At 35.0% G+C, this 19,976-nt stretch overlaps 1 protein-coding gene across 9 annotated transcripts in view; it reads left to right on the top strand.

Moving 5' to 3' along the window:
* Thsd7b (thrombospondin type 1 domain containing 7B) overlaps positions 1–19,976 on the top strand; it is a 1,329,200-nt gene that overhangs the window by 1,216,019 nt on the left and 93,205 nt on the right. For all 9 annotated transcript variants that reach the window (XM_087197681.1, XM_087197682.1, XM_087197688.1 and 6 more), the window contains one exon: positions 13,840–13,990. In XM_087197681.1, coding sequence (XP_087053807.1) covers positions 13,840–13,990 — 151 coding nt within the window. The remainder of the gene's footprint in view (positions 1–13,839; positions 13,991–19,976) is intronic.

The following is a 19,976-nucleotide window of genomic DNA, read 5'->3' as shown; positions in this document are numbered from 1 at the left end:
ACAAAGATAAGCCAGTGCATAACAGTTGTAACCATCAATGTTAATGGTCTCAATTCACCAATAAAAAAGAAATAAACAGGTCAAGAAGCAAGATCCAACAGTATGCTGCATACAAGAAACACATTTAATTCAAAAAGAAACTCATAGATGAAAATAAAAGGATGGGAAATAATACTCCATGTAACAGGAATCTGAAAAAAGCAAGAGTAGCTATCCTCTTTGCAGATCAAGTGGATTTCAAACTACAACTATGTAAAAGAGATAAAGAAGGAGACTACATCCTGGAAAGGGAACAATCCAAGAGAAAGAGATGATAATCATAAATATATATGCCCCAAATACCAGTACGCCAGACTATGTAAAACGAATACTAACAGACATGAAAAATCAAATAAGCACCAATACAATAGTACAGGGGGAATCTCAATTCCCCACTGTCACAAATAGATAGATCAACTAGACAAAAAATAAACAATGAAATACTAGAATTCAATCAAACTCTTGAACAAATGGAATTAACAAATGTTTACAGAGCGTTCCACCACACAAAATCAGAATACACATTTTTTTCAGCTGCACATGGATTGTTCTCCAAAATAAACCACAAACTCGCTCATAGAACATGTTTAAGTAAGTGCAAAGGAATTGAAGTTATTCCCTGTATATTATCAGACCATAGTGTGATGAAATTAGAGATCAATACGAAAAGAAACTCCAAGAATTTCATAAACACATGGAAACTGAACAACACATTTCTGAACAACCAATGGGTCACGGAGGAAATTAAAGAAGAAAACAGACCATTTCTACAATTAAATGACAATCCTAATGCTACATTTCAGAATCTATGGGACACAATAAAAGCAAACTCATGACAAAAATTTGTAGCAGTGAATACTCATATTAGGAAAATAGAGGTCAAATAAACAACCTGATGCTGAACCTTAATCTTCTAGAAAAGAAGAGCAGGACAAACCCAAAGCTCATACAAGGGAGGAAAGTATAAAGATTAGGGAAGAAAACAATGCAGTGGAGGCTAAGAGAATGATACAAAAAAATAAATGAAGCTAAGAGTTGCTTCTTCAAAACAATAAAAAAAATACTTGACAAATCCTCAGGCAACCTTATCATAAAAAGGAAAGAAAAGACCTCAGTCCATGAAATTAGTTACAATAAAGTGTGAAAATATAACGGACCCAGAAGAAATCCAGAGGATCATTAATACTTACTTTGAGAACCTATACACCAATGAGATGGAAAACACAGGAGAAATGGACAGATACATAGATACATATGAATTATCAAAGTTGAACAAAGATGACCTAAAATTCTAAACAACCCAATATCAATCAAGAAAATTGAAAATGTAATTAAAAACTTAACAACTAAGAAAATCACAGGTCCTGATGGCTTCACTGCTGAATTGTACAAGATATTTAGAGAAGAAATATTGCCACTACTGTTTAAATTCTTCAATGAAATTGAAAGGGAAGCAATATTCACAAATTCATGCCTAGAAGCAAGCATCACCTTGATACCCAAAGCAGAGAAAGAGCCTACTGACTAAGAGAACTATAGGCCAATATCACTAATGAACATAGATGAAAAGTCCTCAGGAAGATACTGGCAAACAGAATGCAGAAGATCATCAAGAAGATCATGTACCCTGACCAAGTGGGATTCATCCCAGGGATGCAGGGATGGTTCAACATATGGAAATCGATAAATGTAATACTCTATATTAATAGAGCCAAGTACAAAAAAAATACAATCAACTCAATAGATGCAGAGAAAGCATTTGACAAAATTCAACACACATTCATGTTAAAAATCCTACAGAAAATTGGAAAGGAGCCAAATACCCTCATTGGAGGAAAGATAGCTTCTTTAATAAATGGTGCTAGGAAAGCTAGGTTTAAACTTGCCAAAGATTAAAACTAGACCTGTATCTCTTAACATTCACTTAAATAAAATCAAAATGGACTAAAGATATAAATATTAAAACAGAAACACCAAAACGGCTGGAAGAGAGGTTAGGTAGAATGCTTGAAGACATTGGCATAGGAAAAGATTTCATGAAGTAAACCTCAGTTGCATGTGAATTAGCACAACAAATCAACAAGTGGGATCTCTTTGTATTAAAAAGCTTCTGCACAGGAAGAGAAATTACCAACAGCATGAAGAGACAACCCACAGAGGGGGAAAATATTTTAGCAACTGTTCCTCAGATAAAAGTCTACTATCTAGAATCTATAAAGAACTTTTAAAAAATCCGAACTCCCAAATTTAAAGACACATGCCAAAAATGTGCATCTGAAATGAACAGACATTTCTCAAAGAAGTAGAAATAGCAAATAAACATATGAAAAAATGTTCAATATCAATGGTCATTCAAGACATGAAAATGAAAATAATGCTGAGATTCCAAATCACCCCAGAAAGAATGGCTGTTACCATGAAATCAACCAATAGTGAATGCTGGTAGGGCTGTGGGAAAAAGGAAATCCACTCCACTTTTTGTGGGAGTATAGACTGGTGCAACCACGGTGGAAATCAGTATGGAGACAAGAGCAGAGCTGCCCCCAGGACAGAGGAGATGAAAATTCTGGACTGCCATATCAATGCCCCAAGTGTCAAGAAGATGAGCCATGGGGGCACCAGCAGCCCACATCCTCACCCCCCTCACTGAAATGAGAAGACACATAAATAAGTCTCAAATCCAGACTTCCAGATCACCTAAAGTAACCCCAAAGGCAAATGAGATGGACTAATCTGATACTCAACCACCTGGGCTTCCTGAACTGGCAGTGAAAGAGGATCTGGAAAAAATGAAATCGGAAATAATTTCTCAGATATCAGCAGAGATTGTGTCCGTAGTGCAAGACATAATTAATAAAACTAGAGAGGACACAGATAAAAAAAATAGAGGAGCTGAGGAACATGATGGAATCCCAACATAGGAAACAAATGGAATCCATAAAACAGATACAAACAGATATCCAGGACATGAACAACTCCACTGTGAGTTTATCCAGCAAAATGAGCCAATGTGAGGATAGAATTTCAGATATAGAAGATAAGATTGCAATTAGTGACCAGGAAAATAAAAATTATTTAAAAATAGTAAGGGGCCATGAGAAATCAATCCAGCACCTTCTAGACGATGCAAAGAATAAGGTAAGACTGATTGGAGCCACTGAAGAAACAGGAGAGAGTGCAGACAACATAAAAAACACTGTTCACAGAAGTGATGGCAGAAAACTTCCCAAGGAGGGGAAAAGAACTTGACATACAGATAAGTGAGGCATATAGGACTCCAACTAGCCTTGATCAAAAAAAAACTACACATAGGCATATAATACTTAAGATTCCAGAAACCAAACAGAAGAAAAAAATTCTACAAGCAGTTAGAGAAAAGAAACAAATCACATACAAAGGAAAGCCCATCAGAATCACAGCAGACTTCTCAATGCAAACCCTCAAAGCAAGAAGAGATTGGAGTGATGAATTTCAAGCCCTAGGAAAATAGCCTCCAACCCAGATTGATGAACCCTGCAAAACTATCTTTCAAAATTGATGGAAAAATAAGATACTTTCGTGACAAAGACCACTTTAGGAACTTCATGAATACCAAACCAGCACTCCAAAAAATTTTAGAAAATGTCCTAGGAAAAGACAAAGAGGAACACAAGCCCAGGAAGCCCAACAGACTGAATCCATCAGGCTGGACAAGAAATTAAACACAAAGGGGGAGAATCAAACAAAAATAAAAAGTCATTGCAAGGATAACTCAATACATATCAGTTGTAACCATCAATGTTAATGGTCTCCATTTAGCAGTGAAAAGAAATAGACTGGCAGAATGGCTCAAGAAACAAAATCCAACAATATGCTACATACAAGAAACATACATAATTCAAAAAGAAACTCATAGAATGAAAGTTAAAGGGTGGAGAACAATATTCCATGAGACAGGAACCCCCCCAAAAAGCAGGGGTAGGTACCTATCCTCTTTGCAGATCAAGTGGATTTCAAACGAACACTGAATAAGGGAGATAAGGATTGACACTACATCCTTGTAAAGGGAACAATCCAAGAGGAAGAGATGACAATCATGAAAATATATGCACCAAACACAAGTGCACCCAACTACATGAAACAAATACTAACAGACATGAAAAGTCATATAAGCACTAATACAATAGTAGTGGGGGATCTCAATACCCCACTGTCACAAATAGATCAACTAGACAAAAAATAAACAATAAAGTACTAGAACTCAATCAAGATCTTGAAAAAATGAACTTAACCGATGTTTACAGAGTGTTCCAACCTACAAAATCAGAATACACATTCTTTTCAGCTGCACATAGCTTGTTCTCAAAAATGAACCACCTACTCACTCATAGAAAATGACTAAATAAGTGCAAAGGAATTAAAGTTATCCTCTGTATATTATCAGACCATAGTGTGATGAAATTGGAGATCCATAGCAAAAGAAACTCAAAAAATTTCATAAACATGTGGAAATTGAACAACACACTTCTGAACAACCAATGGGTCACACAGGAAATTAAAGTAGAAATCAGACAGTTCCTTCAATTAAATGACAATGGGAATACAACATATCGGAATCTATTGGACACAATGAAAGCAGTCTTACGAGGGAAATTCATAGCAGTGAATATGCATATTATGAAAACAGAACAAGCCCAATTAAACAACCTGATGCGGAACCTCAAACTTCTAGAAAAAGAAGAGCAGGACAACCCAAAAGCTATACAAGGGAGGAAATTATAAAGATCAGAAGAGAAATCAATGCAATGGAGACTAAGAGAACGATATAAAAAATCAATGAAGCCAGGAGTTGGTTCTTTGAAAGAATCAACAAAATTGACAAACCCTTAGCCAAGCATATCAGAAAAAGGAAAGAAAAGGCCCAAATCCATGCAATTGGGAGTGAAAAGGATGAAATTACAATGGAACCCAGCAGAAATCCAGAGGATCGTCAATACCTATTTCGAGACTCTGTATGCCAATAAGATGGAAAACACAGAAGATATGTTCAGATTCCTAGATACATATGGATTACAAAAGTTGAGTGAAGAAGACCTAAAAGTTCTAAAGAACCTAGTATCAATCAATGAAATTGAAAATGTAATTAAAAACTTACTAGCTAAGAAAAGCCCAGTTCCAGATGGCTTCACCGCTGATTTCTACAAGAGATTTACAGAGGAACCGCTGCCACTACTGTTTAAACTCTTCAGTGAAATTGAAAGGGAAGCATTATTCCTGAATTCATTCCTGGAAGCAAGCATCACCCTGATGCCCAAAGCAGAGAAAGACCCAATCAAAAAAGAGAACTATAGGCCAATCTCACAAAAGGACATAAATGCAAAAATCCTTAATATTATACTGGCAAATAAAAGGCAGATTATCATCAAGATCATACACCATGACCAAGTGGGATTCATCCCAGGGATGCATGGATGGTTCAACATATGCAAATCAATCAATGTAACACACTATATCAATAGAGCCAAGGACAAAATCCATACGATCATCTCCATAGATGCAGAAAAAGCATTTGACAAAAGCCAACATGCATTTTTGATAAAAACCCTACAAAAAATTGGAATAGATGGTCTCTCCCTCAATCTGTTAAAAGTCATCTGTGAAAAACCAACAGCCAATATCATATGAAATGGTCAAAAACTGAAATCCTTCCCATGAAAATCAATAACAAGACAAGGATGTCCACTATCACTTCTCCTGTTTAATATAGTATTGGAAACATTAGCCACAGCAATTAGACAAGAGAAAGAGATAAAAGGAATAAAGATAGGAAACAAAGAAGTCAAATTGTCATTATTTGCAGAAGACATGATACTGTATATAGAAGATCCCAAAAACTCCACCAAAAGTCTTCTACACTTAGTAAACAAATTCAGTAAAGTAGCTGGATACAAGGTCAACACATAAAAATCAATAGTGTTCCTCTTCATGAACAACAGACTCACTGAGAGAGAAATAGGGCAAACAATTGCTTTCACAGGAGCATCCAAGTAACTGAAATTCCTAGGAATCAACCTAACAAAAGAAATCAAAGACCTCTTCTCTGAAAATGATAGCACTCTGAAAAGAGAGATTGAATGCGAGATCAGAAAATTGAAAGACATCCCTTGCTCCTGTGTAAAAAGAATTAACATAGAGAAAATGCCCATACTTCCAAACCTGCTATATAGATTCAATGCAATCCCAATTGAAATTCCAGCAGCACACTTCATGGACCTTGAGAAAACAATCCAAAAATTCATTTGGAAGAAGAAGAGACCCAGAATAGCAAAAGCAATTCTAGGAAATAGAAACATGGAAGGGCGTATCACATACCCCAACTTGAGACTATACTACAAAGCTACTATGATAAAAACAGCACAGTACTGGTAAAGAAACAGACCTGAGGATCAGTGGAACAGATTAGAAGGTGCAGAAACAACTCCAGACACACTCAGCCAACAAAGACGAGACACACTCATCTTCAACAAATGAGCCAAACACCCTCACTGGAAGAATGATAGCCTCTTTAATAGATGGTGCTGGAAAGATTGGGTTTTAACTTGCTGAAGATTAAAACTAGATCTATAACTCTCACCATGCACTAAACTAAAATCAAAATGGATTAAAGGTCTAAGTATTAAACAAAAACACTGAATCGGCTGGCACAGCGGTTAGGTAGAACTCTTGAAGACATCGGTGTAGGAAAAGATTTTATGAACAAAACCTTGCCCTTGAACTAGCATAAACAATCAACAAGTGGGATTTCTTCTTATTAAAAAGCTTCTGCACAGCAAGAGAAATGATCAACAGTGTGAAAAGGCAACCCCCAATGTAGGAAAAAATTTTCACCTGCTGTTCCTCAGACAAAGGTCTACTATCTTGAATCTGTGAAGAACTTTAAAAAATCACACCTCCTACATTTAAAGACTCAATCCGAAAATGGGTATCTGAAATGAACAAACATTTCTCAGACAAAAAAGTAGAAATTGCAAATAAATACATGCAAAAATGTTCAACTCACTGGTCATTCATTTGGGAGATGCAAATGAAAAAATACTGAGATTTCACCTCACCCCAGAAAGAATGGCTGCAATCATGAAATCAACCAATAACAAACGCTGGTCGGCCTGTCGGGAAGGAGGAACACTGTTCCACTGCTGGTGGAAGTGTTGACTGGTGCAACCACTGTGGAAATCAGTATGGAGATACCTCAAGGAACTAGGACTGGAAGTCCCATTTGACCCAGCTATTCCCCTGCTGGGTACCTTCCCCAAAGAACTAAAAGAATCATACCACAGTGATATATGTGCACCCGTGTTCACAGCAGCACAATTTGTAATACCTAAAACTTGGAAGCAGCCCAATTGCCCCTTAACTGGAGACTGGATAAAGGAAATGTTTTTTTTAATAAAATGGAGTACTACTCAGCCATAAAAAATGAGAAATTAGAGACATTTATAGCTAAAAGGATGCACATTGAGGTGATACTCTTAAGTGAAGTAAATAGTACACACATGTGTAAATACCAAATACTTTCTCTAGTGTGAGAAACTGAAAGTGTAAATTAGGACTGAAAGGTATGATTGATTATGTGAAATAGAAAGAAAAGAGGCAAACAGGAAGTGGGAGTGGTGAGGGAAAGGAAAGAAGGGAAAGGAATTAATATGAGAAAATGGAAAAATAGGAACAAAATCTTTGTAAATAGGGAGGGATGGTAGGGTTGAAGCAAGGGCAAGGGGATGGGAAAAAATAAGAACCAAGGAAGATTATCTAGAGGTGCAAATTTCCAATGATGAGTGTCATTATATTGTATATGTAAAACGTACCAATAAAATTAATTTAAAAAAAATCATTATGGAGATACCTCAAAGAACTAGGTTTAGAGTTCCCATTTGATGCAGCTATTTTCCTACTGAGTATCTTCCCAAAAGAATTAAAAGAATCATTGCACAGTGATATATGTGCACCTATGTTCATAGCAGGACAGTTTGTAATAGCTAAAGCTTGGAAATAGCCCAGTTGCCCATCAATTGGAGACTGGATAAAGAATATGTGTTTTGTAAAAATCTAGGGACATGTATAGCTGAATGGATGCACATTAGGCCATGCTCTTAAGTGAAATAAATAGGACCCACATGTAAATACCAAACAGTTTCTCTGGTGTGTGAAACTGAAAATGTAAATAAGGATCAAAATGCATAATAGATAATGTGAAATATAAAGGAAAGGGAGGGGTTGGGGAGAGGAAAGAAGGGAATGTAATTAATATGAGAAAATGAAAAAATGGAAAGAAAGTCTTTGTAAATAGGGAGGAGTGAAGGGATTGTAAGGAGGCAATTGGGAAGGAGGAAATTGGGGAAAATAAAGAACCAAGATGGATTATGTAAAGGTACAAATTTCCAATGATGAATGCCATTATATTGTATACCTAAAATGTACCAATAAAATTAATTTAAAAAACCAACCTAACAGCCCAATATTATTTTATAATAAGCTAATCATGCCTCTTACCAAATTCATGTGTCTAATCCTAGTGCCTCAGATTGTGATTGGATTTGGAGATAAAGGAGATAAAGATATAAAGAGGTAATGAAATTAAGACAGGGTCATTACCATGGATCATACCACAGTCTGACTGATGGGATTTTGAGAGGAGATTAAGATACAGACATAGAGGAAAGACTACATGAAGACAGGGGAAAGATGACTATTTGTAAGCCAAGGAGAGAGGCCTAAAGAGAAACCAATCCTACCTACACCTTGAATTCAGACCTTTAGCTTCCATAGTTAGTGGAAAATAAATTTCTGATATCTATGCCACTCTGTATATGGTATTTTTTTATAGCAAGCATAGCAAACTAATATACACTTACTGTATAACGTGCTTTGACTACATGATCATATATATGTGAAGCTAATCTTATAGGCACCTTACATTCCAAACTGTTTTGGAATTTAATAAAATCTTTTTATAGTATATGAAACAGCTCATTTATTCTGTTTTTAAAACCTCCAAACTGAAAAGTACCTTCATGGTTCTTCCATGACTGCAGTCATTGATCAATTCAAAAGATATGATTATTAACATTACATGTTAGCATTATATAATATTTCATTGTTCCAGGCAGAGGAGATGAAATAGTGAACAAAAAAGTATTTTTTCTCAAATCACTTATATTATAAGAGAAAAAAAAGAAACATATGAATTAATTTAAAATGTAATTTCTTTGCCATGAAATGCCCCCTCCCCTCAAAAAAATTCAATTAGGTTGGAGTCATCTGGGCACTATTTTGGAGTGGTTAGTCTGCAAAGTGAAATTTGAGCAGAAACCTGAATAAAATGAGAGAGCTGAATGAATATGATTATCTCTAAAGAGAATTCCAGTGAGGAAGGTATATGTGAAAGAAACCCATTTTGATTTGTTGGAAGAATATCAAGGGTCAGGGATTTAGCTCAGTGGTGCTGCCACCTGCCTCTCAAGCAGAAAGTCCCAAGTTCGATCTCCATTACCAAAACAAAACAAAACAAAACCAAACAACAACAACAACAAAAAGAATATCAAGATGTTTCATACGGCTAGTGATAGCACTGAAATCATATCATATATTCTAAAACAAGGTAAAGGTTTAGCATATTATCCTCACTACAACATAAAGCCATGAAACTATGGAAGGATTAGGGATAGAAGGGAATAATGACATACTCTTGTTTACATTTGCAAAATATCATAGTAGATATGATATACAAAATATAGTGTAGTGTGTCACATTTTAGAAGTAAGAATGTAGGTTTGAGGCCATTGCAGAATTCCAGGTGAAAGAGGTTGATGATTCGATTTGGTTCAGTAAAAGTAAAGGTGGTAAGATGGTTAAACTTGGAATATATTTTGAATGTATGAAACACAGAATTTGCTGATAAAATGACTGTGGATTAGAAGAAAAAGAAGCATCAGTATGATGGTTAATTTGTATGGCCTGAGCAACTGTAAAAATGATGGTAACATTTGTGGAGTTGAGAAATACCAAAAGCAAGTTTGAGAAAAAAAGTAAAACTTAGCTATGAACACACTAAATGTGATAGGATATTAGCTTCTCAATTGAGCTATATTATAGGCTAGATTCAGGGGAAAGATTGAGAATATAAACTTGGATGTCATTAACTTATAAATTTAGTATATAGATCTAAGTTTTGAGCCCTGGAGAACTGTAACATTCATAAGTTAGAAAGATGCAAAGAGAATGATTTTATGAATGAGACTGAGAAAAAGCCAGGGGAGTAAGAAGAAAACTAAGAAAATGAGAAGAAAAGAGTGGTTTTCAAGAAAAGCAGGAACAAACTGATTCAAATACTTTTGAATTTACTGAGATAAGAATTGACCATTGGATTTGTCAATGGGGGATTTTCTGGTAATTTTGACAAGAACTTTCTCTACACTGGCAATAAAAGTATGATGAAAGTGAGTTCCACTAGTAATAATGGAGGGGAGGGAAGGAATTGTTGACAGGAAATACAGAATGACATAGAGCAGTTTTACAATGAGTCTGAGTGGAAATGAATTGATGGCTGAATGGAGATAGGCAAGGAAATTGATGGTGCAAGATATGCAGGGGAGAGGTGCATTTTTTGGGTGGAACAACTTCAATTTAAATCACTCTTGGATTATCCAGAATCCCCAGAATACTTTCTTCTTAAATCATGTGTGAAACAGATAATTCTGATAGCCAGTATTCTGGGAATTCAGTGAAAGAAGTCTATAGTGTGGCAGACAGAATGATGGCCCCCAAAGATGATCATACCTTAATTTCTGACATTTGTAAATATGTTTCCTTATAAAAAATGGATGTTGCAGATGTTATTAAATTAAAAATCATGATGTGGAACAATTTTCCTGAATTGTCTGGAAGGTCACATTTTGTTCATAAGAGTCATTAAGAGTGGAAAGGGAGATGACAAACAGGTGTAACTACAGAAGGCAGGCACAGAAAAATTCAGTGCTGCTCTAGAAGTGGAGAAAAGGCCACCCAATGAGTGTGAGTGATCTCTAGAACATGGCAAAGTTAAGGAAACAGATCCTTCCCTGAGGATGCAGCTCAGCTGATGTCTTGATGCTAGCCCAGTCAGATACATGGTAGATTTCTAGCCAAAAGAATTGTATATGATTTTTTAGTGCTTAAGCAATGAAGACAGGAATCTGTTTTTACTATGTAAACTTAAACTCCTGTTTTCCATATGGTATCACTGCCCTTAAGTGTACCACGTTCTCTATTCCAAAGAAGTTTTGTGCATGACCCTTTTTAGATAATAAATTTAATTGGCAGAGGTGGAAAAGGAACAATTACTTAGCCATGTGTGAGAAGTTAGGTATTTCTTAGCCATACATTCAATAGGCCCTCCATTTTTCGAGACCCTTCTTTATCTCCATGTCCAGGTATTCCTAGAACCACAGATTTTGGGAATATTTTTATGTTTTATGGTATAAATGTAGTTACCTTAATGTTGTCCCTTGAAGGCACAGTTTATGGCTTCTCAGATGTGTAAAGGTAGCTCATGAGTTCATCTACTTTCCACTTGTTGTTCTCTCTCGTGTTCTTTGTCTTATATTGAAATGACTTTCCATTAATCAGTACTCTTATTATTGCTTTGGTAACAGATTTCTTTATTATGGCTTTTTTGGCATCTTGAAAATGAACAAAAACTAATGTGCAAGAACACTTGGTGTCATTAAACAGAAGTCTTACCTCTTCTTTGTTAGTGAAATGATAAAAGAACATCAGCTGGACAGGCAAGAAGAAAAGCAATTTCAAGTGTTTCTTTGTCCAGGGAAAACTATCCCATGGACTCTCTTTTTCCTATTGACCATAACCATAGGAGAAATTGAAGTCCATAGCACAGTCTATACCTTCCCTCCCTATGTTAGAAGGGATTACATCTTCTCTCTCCTTCTACCACTCCTGCAAACCTCTATTATGCAATTTCTAGTTTTTCATTAACAGCAAATATAGCTCATTTTAGTTTTCATCACATAATATGCTTAGTAAATTTCCTAGTTCCCTTTTACTGTTTTTAACGTGTGTGAAAAAGAAACTTCTCCAGTATAGGATAATCCATTAGCATAGCATGATTTGAAGAACAACAGAGCTCCCCAGCACAACACTTTTAAAATTCATACCCTTACCTTGACATGTATCAAAATTACTAGATCAGTAAATGATATCATTTATCTCATCATCGTTGTCATTTTTAACTTCATCTTTTCCAGTAGCACTGGACTAAGACACCAGGGAAAATGTCTGTCTTTTTTGCAGTTTTGTACTTTCACATCCAAGCAAGGACCTCATATATAGTAAACTCAAAAAATATTTACTAAGGGCATCATTATTAACAAATAATGTTATATTCTGATACCTAGCAAAAGAACCTTAAACATAGCAAGTTTACATTAAATATTTTCAAAAAATAAATTTGTAATGGAGTAAATTATAATTTCTAAGTATAGAGAAATGCTAGCATCAGGGGGAATAAGTGGATGAATTTTCAAACTGCAAACACCTGTGTTACTAGTTCAAAAGTCAAGAAATAAAATATTACCAGGACTGTATAAACCCCTATCAGTCACTAAGCATTCAGCCAAGGATAACCACTTTTCTGACTTCTGACACCATAGACTAATGTTGACATTTTATAAAAACCTTTATATGAATGGAAACATAGAATATATTTTCTTTTGTGTCCAGCTGCCTTTGTTCAACATTATATTTATAAGCATTTTATGTAGCAATAGTATATATATATATATATTCTCATTACTTTATAGCATTTAACCCCGTGAATTTAGTACAACGTATTTATCTCTTCTACTGTCACTGAACATTTGAACTGTTACTGGTTTAGTTGATTGTGAATAACTGCCATATACATTTTCAATCAGTTTTTCTTTTTGTTAAGATATGCATTTCTGCACATGCCTATATAACAACCAGGTTACATAAAGTAGATACTACCAACAAGTTTTGAAAATAATTTATACTCTGCCCAGCAGAGTAAGAACAATTACAGGTTCTCTACATTTTTGCCAACTTGTGATATTTTCCAAATATTTGATTTATACTCTTTTGGAAGGGTAAATAGTAATATAACACTTCGGCTTTATTATGATTGAATTTTCAGTATCCTATTCATAACATGATGACTTATCTCACAGCCTGATATAGACCAGGCTAAACAACAATACTGTGTATCTGTGCTCTGTTCTCCTGTGTTACATGACATTACTTTCTCATTGCTCTTTGGTTCTGAGAGCAAACTTCTACATTGAAATGTAAAAAATGCCTGAAGAATGATATATTCAATTATTTTTTGTATTACTTTGCTATGACTTTAAATGTGTAGGACAAAGACTAGGTTGGTTTGGGAAATGTATTGGGAAAGGTTAGGAGAGCCACAGGAAGTATGGAGGCTCTAGCTACTACAAAGTGATCAATCTGTTCAGAGAAGCCTTCAAGATATTTTACAATAAAAGGAATATTCTCTCAGTGCTAGAACGGAGGAAATATATTCTAGGTCTCTTGAGACTGGTAGTTCTTTGAGGATAGCCAGTGTCCCTAGTCTTTCCATTGTGCTCATTTGCTTTGTGAAATAAAATGTGCTGTACAGAGTAATCATTCAATAATGGTCCATGTAACTATCTTTGAAAAGTCAGTAGTTATGATACACCATAACTATGTGAAATTTATTCTCCACCATTGTGAGGAATCATGCTGTCTTGTGGTCTTCCCTTGCAGGTGTGTTAATATGACTGACAATGAAGGTGAAACAGTGGATAGTAACCTGTGCAACCAGGATGAAACTCCCCCGGAAATCCAGTCCTGTTCTCTGCTGTGTCCCAATGAATGTGTCATGTCTGAGTGGGGAACATGGAGCAAATGTCCACAGGTAATTCCTTTCCCTTTGTCAGTGTCCTAATTCTCCAGTGCTACCTTTGCTGTTTCTCTTCATACATTCACAATGCTGCTCTCCAAACTATTCTTCAAGTAATATAGGAAAATAATTTTTCCTGAGAAACCTCCAATTTCTTTGTGTGTGAGACTGAGCAATTTAAAATGCTGTTGCTTCTTCCAAGGCCTTTATCATAGGAGTGTGAACAAGGAAAATGAGTCTGTAATGATCACACTAGGATTCAACTGCATTTCCATTGTTAGAGTGGTTATGTTCCATTTTTATTCTGGCAGAATCAATTATATCTTAAGACTTCAACTCCACTGTGCAGTTTTGGTTCTTTTAGTGATGATGTTTTTGCCTTTTGCTGTTTTACCAAAGATGAAGCGCATCTTTTCTGTGCTCTTACTTCTTCCAAACCTGACAAGCAAAAAGACACCTTTGCTTAAATCCAAAGAATTTGCCTGTATTTTTCTTCTATTTTATTTTATTTATTTTTAATTTTTATTTTTTTGGTACCAGGGATTGAACTCCGGACCTTGTGCTTGCGAGTCAGGTGGCAGAACCACTGAGCTAAATCCCCAGCCCCTTCTTTTTAAAAATGAAAACATAAAAGAAATATGGTAAAGTAAATATTCTTCAAGTAGCATAGTCCAACTTAACATTTCCAGAAGATAATTTCTGATATTTTAAACTTATTTTTTTGTGTAAAGATGGAAGAAAAAGAAAATGGGGAGAAACTAATAAATATTCCTTACAGGATGCGATAATTCTATTACTTATTCATTTATTTTCTGAGTAACTTTAATATAATGAAAAATAACATTTATTGAGCACTTATTTTGAGCAAGGAGCATGTAAGACCTATTTCTTTTAGGCCTTGCACTAACCTTCCTACATAAGTACTATTATTCATTCATTGCTCAGCTAAAGAAACCGATGCGTAGAAAACCTAATTAGTCTGTGCAAAATTCCGCACTTAACAAATGATGATCTGGGAATTGACCTGGTTCTATCTGATGAAGCCAGAGCTTCTTCTCTTATGTAGTTTGTTCACTCACTTACTTTAAAAGAATTAAGGTAGATTTAGACTGAATATTTCTGTTTCTTTAAAACACAATATCTGTTTTAAGAGCAAACCAAGATGTTTTAATTGTCTATTTGATTTTTTATGACTTGGTACACATATTCACACCTTAGAATGATTGCTTACATATACTTTATTAATCAACCTGTAAAAGAATTAGCAACCTGAAGAAGTTTAATTAAATATAAAGGTCATGATCTGTCTCACTTCTTGTTCTGATTTACTCACAGAAGACCCCCTTTAAGCTCTAATTACTTTGCAATGAAAATGTTGCTCTCTTAAGTCAAAGTATCCTCCCAGTGGCCTAAAATATTGATTATAGGAACATTTCACAAGATGATGATTGCTCGGACATCTCCATTTGCTTCTTTGCGGGATGCTTAGTTTCTTCCACATTTGTATTTCCAACTGTTACCATTCTATTTTTGGAAAGTTTAAAAATCAGAAATGAAATTAAGTATTTTACCCTCCTTTCACACATCTGGAAGATAACATACATTATTCATTTGTCAGCACTATTTGCTTGTCAGCCTGAAATGAGAGGGTTGTTCCTTGAACTTCTTAGGTACTTTCAAAGTTACATAATAATAATAATAATAATAATAATAATAATAATAATAATTGCTCTGATAACAAAAACTTTCATGAGCACGTCTTATGTAGCCAAAATTGTGCTGAAACTATTTAATGCTGAGTTTCTTAACAACACTGCTAAGATGTTAGAACACTTGTCTGTGGTCACTCAGGTCTGTCTAGCCACAGTGGCCAGATATATGTTAATGGAACAAATTTCATGTGTGTTTGTCTTTTACCAGGGGTTTTCATTAGAGTCAAACACATAAATAATCTTACTATGGTTTCAAGTATAATTGTGGTAAGTTACTTAAAGTCCTGACTGCCTGGATCCTTACCAGGAAATGAGGGTAATGACAGTTGTTTTTTGTATTAAGTATCAGAGATAATATGTATTAAGTGACTAGCAGAGCATTGCTTAATATAGTACTGATGGAAGGAGGAGGGGGAGCAGCAAGAGAAGGAGTAGGAGGAAAGGAGGGGGGACAGAAGAAGCCCAGTGCCCCCCACACACATAGTCTACAGTAAATTTCTAAGCTGTACAGGAAATATGTCTATCTATGCACAAAAGTTATTATTTGATCTTTCAAAAATATAATGCTGAATTCTTTACTGAAATATGAATGTTATCTAATTTAATAGTTGTTCCAAAAAATAAGCCATCAGATAGAAACCTTTTAGTTACTGGGTTAGTGACCTGGAAGAACCTGCCAGTTGCAAACCACTTAGAAAAGCAAATGTGACAGAGGCAATAAAAACTGTAGTATTATTGTAGGATTATAATTGTAATTATTTAAAAATCTATTTTATATATTTAAATCTATATTATATATTTAAATCTGTTATTTAAAATCTATATGAAGAAGGACTGGAGACTATAAATGGATCAAGGAAAACCAAACAAACTTGAGAATTTGAAGAAAATGGAAAACAATGTGTTTATTTTTAATTTAATAATATTATTTTTTCTTATTCCTATACCACACACATAAATCACTATTTTTTACTCCAACTTGCTCACTTTTCTACCGTGCTTTAATTTGAAAAGAAGCTTATCAAATTGAATACATAAAAAACTTTCCAAAATTGGTTATCCTTTAAAAGTGTGTTCCTGTGTGTATAAGCACACATATATAGGCATATATACACACACAAATGTATGTATATGCACATATACACATAAATGTGTGTACACATATATTTAATAGTTCATTATTTATTATACAATTTTCTCTTATTTAATAATTTTTCCAGTTTTTATCCCTGTCCGACATACTTCAAAATTATGCTGAGATTATTCATAGAATCACATATTCTTCAAGAGAGGCTTGTAAGTTTCTGGATGCAGATGTTTTGGAACATTTGAAATAGCCATGTACCTTATGCATCTGGAAGAATACATGATATTGGTTTCAAATATGGTTTCTTCATTTATGATATTGATCCCTACAGAAATTGTTCATTCAATAATACAGATTTTCTACTTATGGCACTCCTTGGAGGTTTGCCAGAAGAATTTCCCAAACAAATAATATTGACAGGAGAAAGCAAAGGTGGTCTTGGAGAAGAATTTCAAAACTGATGTACATTTTGCAGAAGCAAGCCATTCAAAATCTTTTCCAGAAAGGTAACTTAGATCTAGCAAATCAATTTGAACTTCAGCTGATTTATTTCCAGCTGAATGCCTCATGAATGGCCAGACTCATTGAATAGTAGTAAAAAAACCCCTCATGATTGAACAATGACTCATATCTTTATATTGTCATAGAACAACTTCTGCAGAAAGATCACAAACGGATAATTTGCAAAGAAACTACATAGTGTTTAAGTGGTATGAAATCTGGATTTTATTATAGTTTAATTGTTGTACTTCCAAAGTATATCTACCTTCAATATTTTACCCCTTTCTATATCTCTTTGTATGTGCAACATCCATTAACAAAAGCCGGTGCATAACCGTGCCATTATTGCTTCAAGCAGACTGTGCTTTAAAATAATACATGCTAGTTTTCTGATAAGTGATCCATAATAAGCATTAGAGGTTGAGAAATTTTTTTTTTTTCATGGTGCTCCAGCATTACTTGGAGGAAAAGCTGTGAGTGGTGACATTTTATTACTGATGAGTCAGCATTTTCCACATTTTAACAACAAGTCTGTAAATTGCATTTCAGGGAAGCAATATACCCCAATGTTTAGTGCTAGGGCCTAGCTCCAAGCCCTTCTTCAACCTCTTCTAACCACCTTTAACAAGCAAATGGCAACCTGTGTGTATCTCTGGAGGACATCTAATGGTCAAGACCCTCAAACTGCCCAGTGGTTTTCTTTGGCACAGCTGAAAGCAAGAATGGTGATAATTTTCTACAATCTGGACTGTAAATTTTAATTTCTTCTGCTAAATTGATATTGCCACTTGTCAGAAGACAGTTGTTCATTACTCTGTACCCCGTGTGCAATGAGGTTTAATATCACTTAGAGCCAGTCTTATTTTCAGAACCACATGATGCACTGCAGGAAGGAAAACTCATTTCATGTACTGGCACAGAAAATGAGAATTTGATAAAAGCAGTCTCTGGGCTGCTCCACTTTTTAAAATTTAATCTACTTGTCATTCTTTTTTTATGTAGTCAGATTTCTTTGATTCTCAATATCATCAATTTGGAGTGCAAAGTAAAAGTACCATTGTTCTCATTGTTTGTGTCCTCTCTAGATTTATTTATCATGTCTTGCACCATGAGCACAATCTTTGCTGTTATCTGAGTAATTATTTCTGATTTCATTTTTCCCAGATCCTCTTTTGTTGCCAGTTCAGAGAGTCCAGGTGGTTGAGTATCAGATTGTTCCATCTCGTTTCCCTTTGGGGTTGCTGTAGGTGATCCAGATGTCTGTTTTTGAGGCTTGTTTATGTGTCTTCTCATTTCCATGGGGTAGCGGGGGCTGCTTCTGGTGCCCGCACGGCTCACCTTCTCTGCCCTAGGAGCTTGGGATGGCAGCCGGGGAGCTTCCTTCCGGGTGCTGGGACCGGCTCAGCTTCATTGTTCTCATTGTTATTCTTGCTCTCTCCTTTCTCCCTTTTTCTTCCTTTCTATCTCTATTTTATAATATAAATTCTCAATTAAAGTAGCATCTTTTTTTTCTTTTTTCTTTTCTCATCAAGAGGGGAAGAAGAGTTGAAGGGAGGGGAGGGGAATGGGAAAAATAAGAATCAAGATATATCATGTACAAGTATAAATTCTATATGATGAATGTGCTTATTATGTATATCTAAATTGTAGATAAAATCAATTAATAAAAATGGCATCATTATCTCCATATATTGAGAACCTTTCCTTCTCCTCTAGTTCCACAACTGTAAATTCCCTTAACTACCCAGACCTTCTTTCTTATCATTATTTCCCCAGCAGCACAGTATAACAATTATTTAAATAACATTTACATTGTATTATGTATTATAAGTAATCTAGAGGTTTTTTGAAGTATATAAGAGAATGTAGGCTACATGCAAATATACTTTTTATATTACTATATAAGGATCTTGAGAATTAGCAAATTTCTGTATTCTCAAAATGGGGGATTCTGGAACCAATCCCCAACAGATATTCAAAAATGACCATGTTTCTCATGTTTCGTGTCATTTTATCCATAAATATCTTTATCTTCTTGAGGTGATGATTAATCATAAGTCATAATAACCCCTGTAACTTTTAGATTTTATAAAAATAAACTCAGAAATAAAATATATTCAATTCTAATACATAGGCCAAAAAATAATTAATTTACTAATGATTAAACCAATGTGATGGTAAGGCAAGTTTAAAGATAATTGGAGAATTGGATTTGTTTGGGTTGAATTGGAATTATGTTCCAATTGTAAAAACCTGGAACCATGAGAAGTGAACCAAATGAGATGAGTCACCATGGTTTTCTGACAGGAGACTAGGGACGTTTTTCTGGAGAGTGATGGAAGAAATAAGATCTCAATAAGTCCATGGTGAGGATCCAGTAATCAGGGTCTGGGTAATGGAAGAAGCTGTGAAATTTGAATGTCAAAGTACTGAAAGGGAAGATGCTAGTTGAAGAAAGAAATCTAGGTACCTACATAGGGATTCCCTTGAGTTCTTCATTAAATATTAATTTTCATATTCATGCAATGGAACTCCCAGAGTACAAGCAAACAGTGACTTCTGGGTGTTTCTATTCCAAACCTCACACAGATGTAAGAGACATTTTAGTCCCATGTGACCTGAGTTCAGATACTAGAGCCCTCTGTCCATTTGACAATGACTCACCAAGGGTCTGCCTTGGAAAGAGGGCTAAATTATTCTT

The sequence above is a fragment of the Heterocephalus glaber genome, unplaced genomic scaffold (assembly GCF_053883595.1).
Source record: "Heterocephalus glaber isolate CG9 unplaced genomic scaffold, H.glaber_assembly_v1.0 deba00000347, whole genome shotgun sequence".
In the NCBI taxonomy this organism is placed as follows: Eukaryota; Metazoa; Chordata; class Mammalia; order Rodentia; family Bathyergidae; genus Heterocephalus; species Heterocephalus glaber.
Note: the sequence above shows the minus strand (reverse complement) of the source record. Positions and strands in the feature narration are given on the sequence as shown.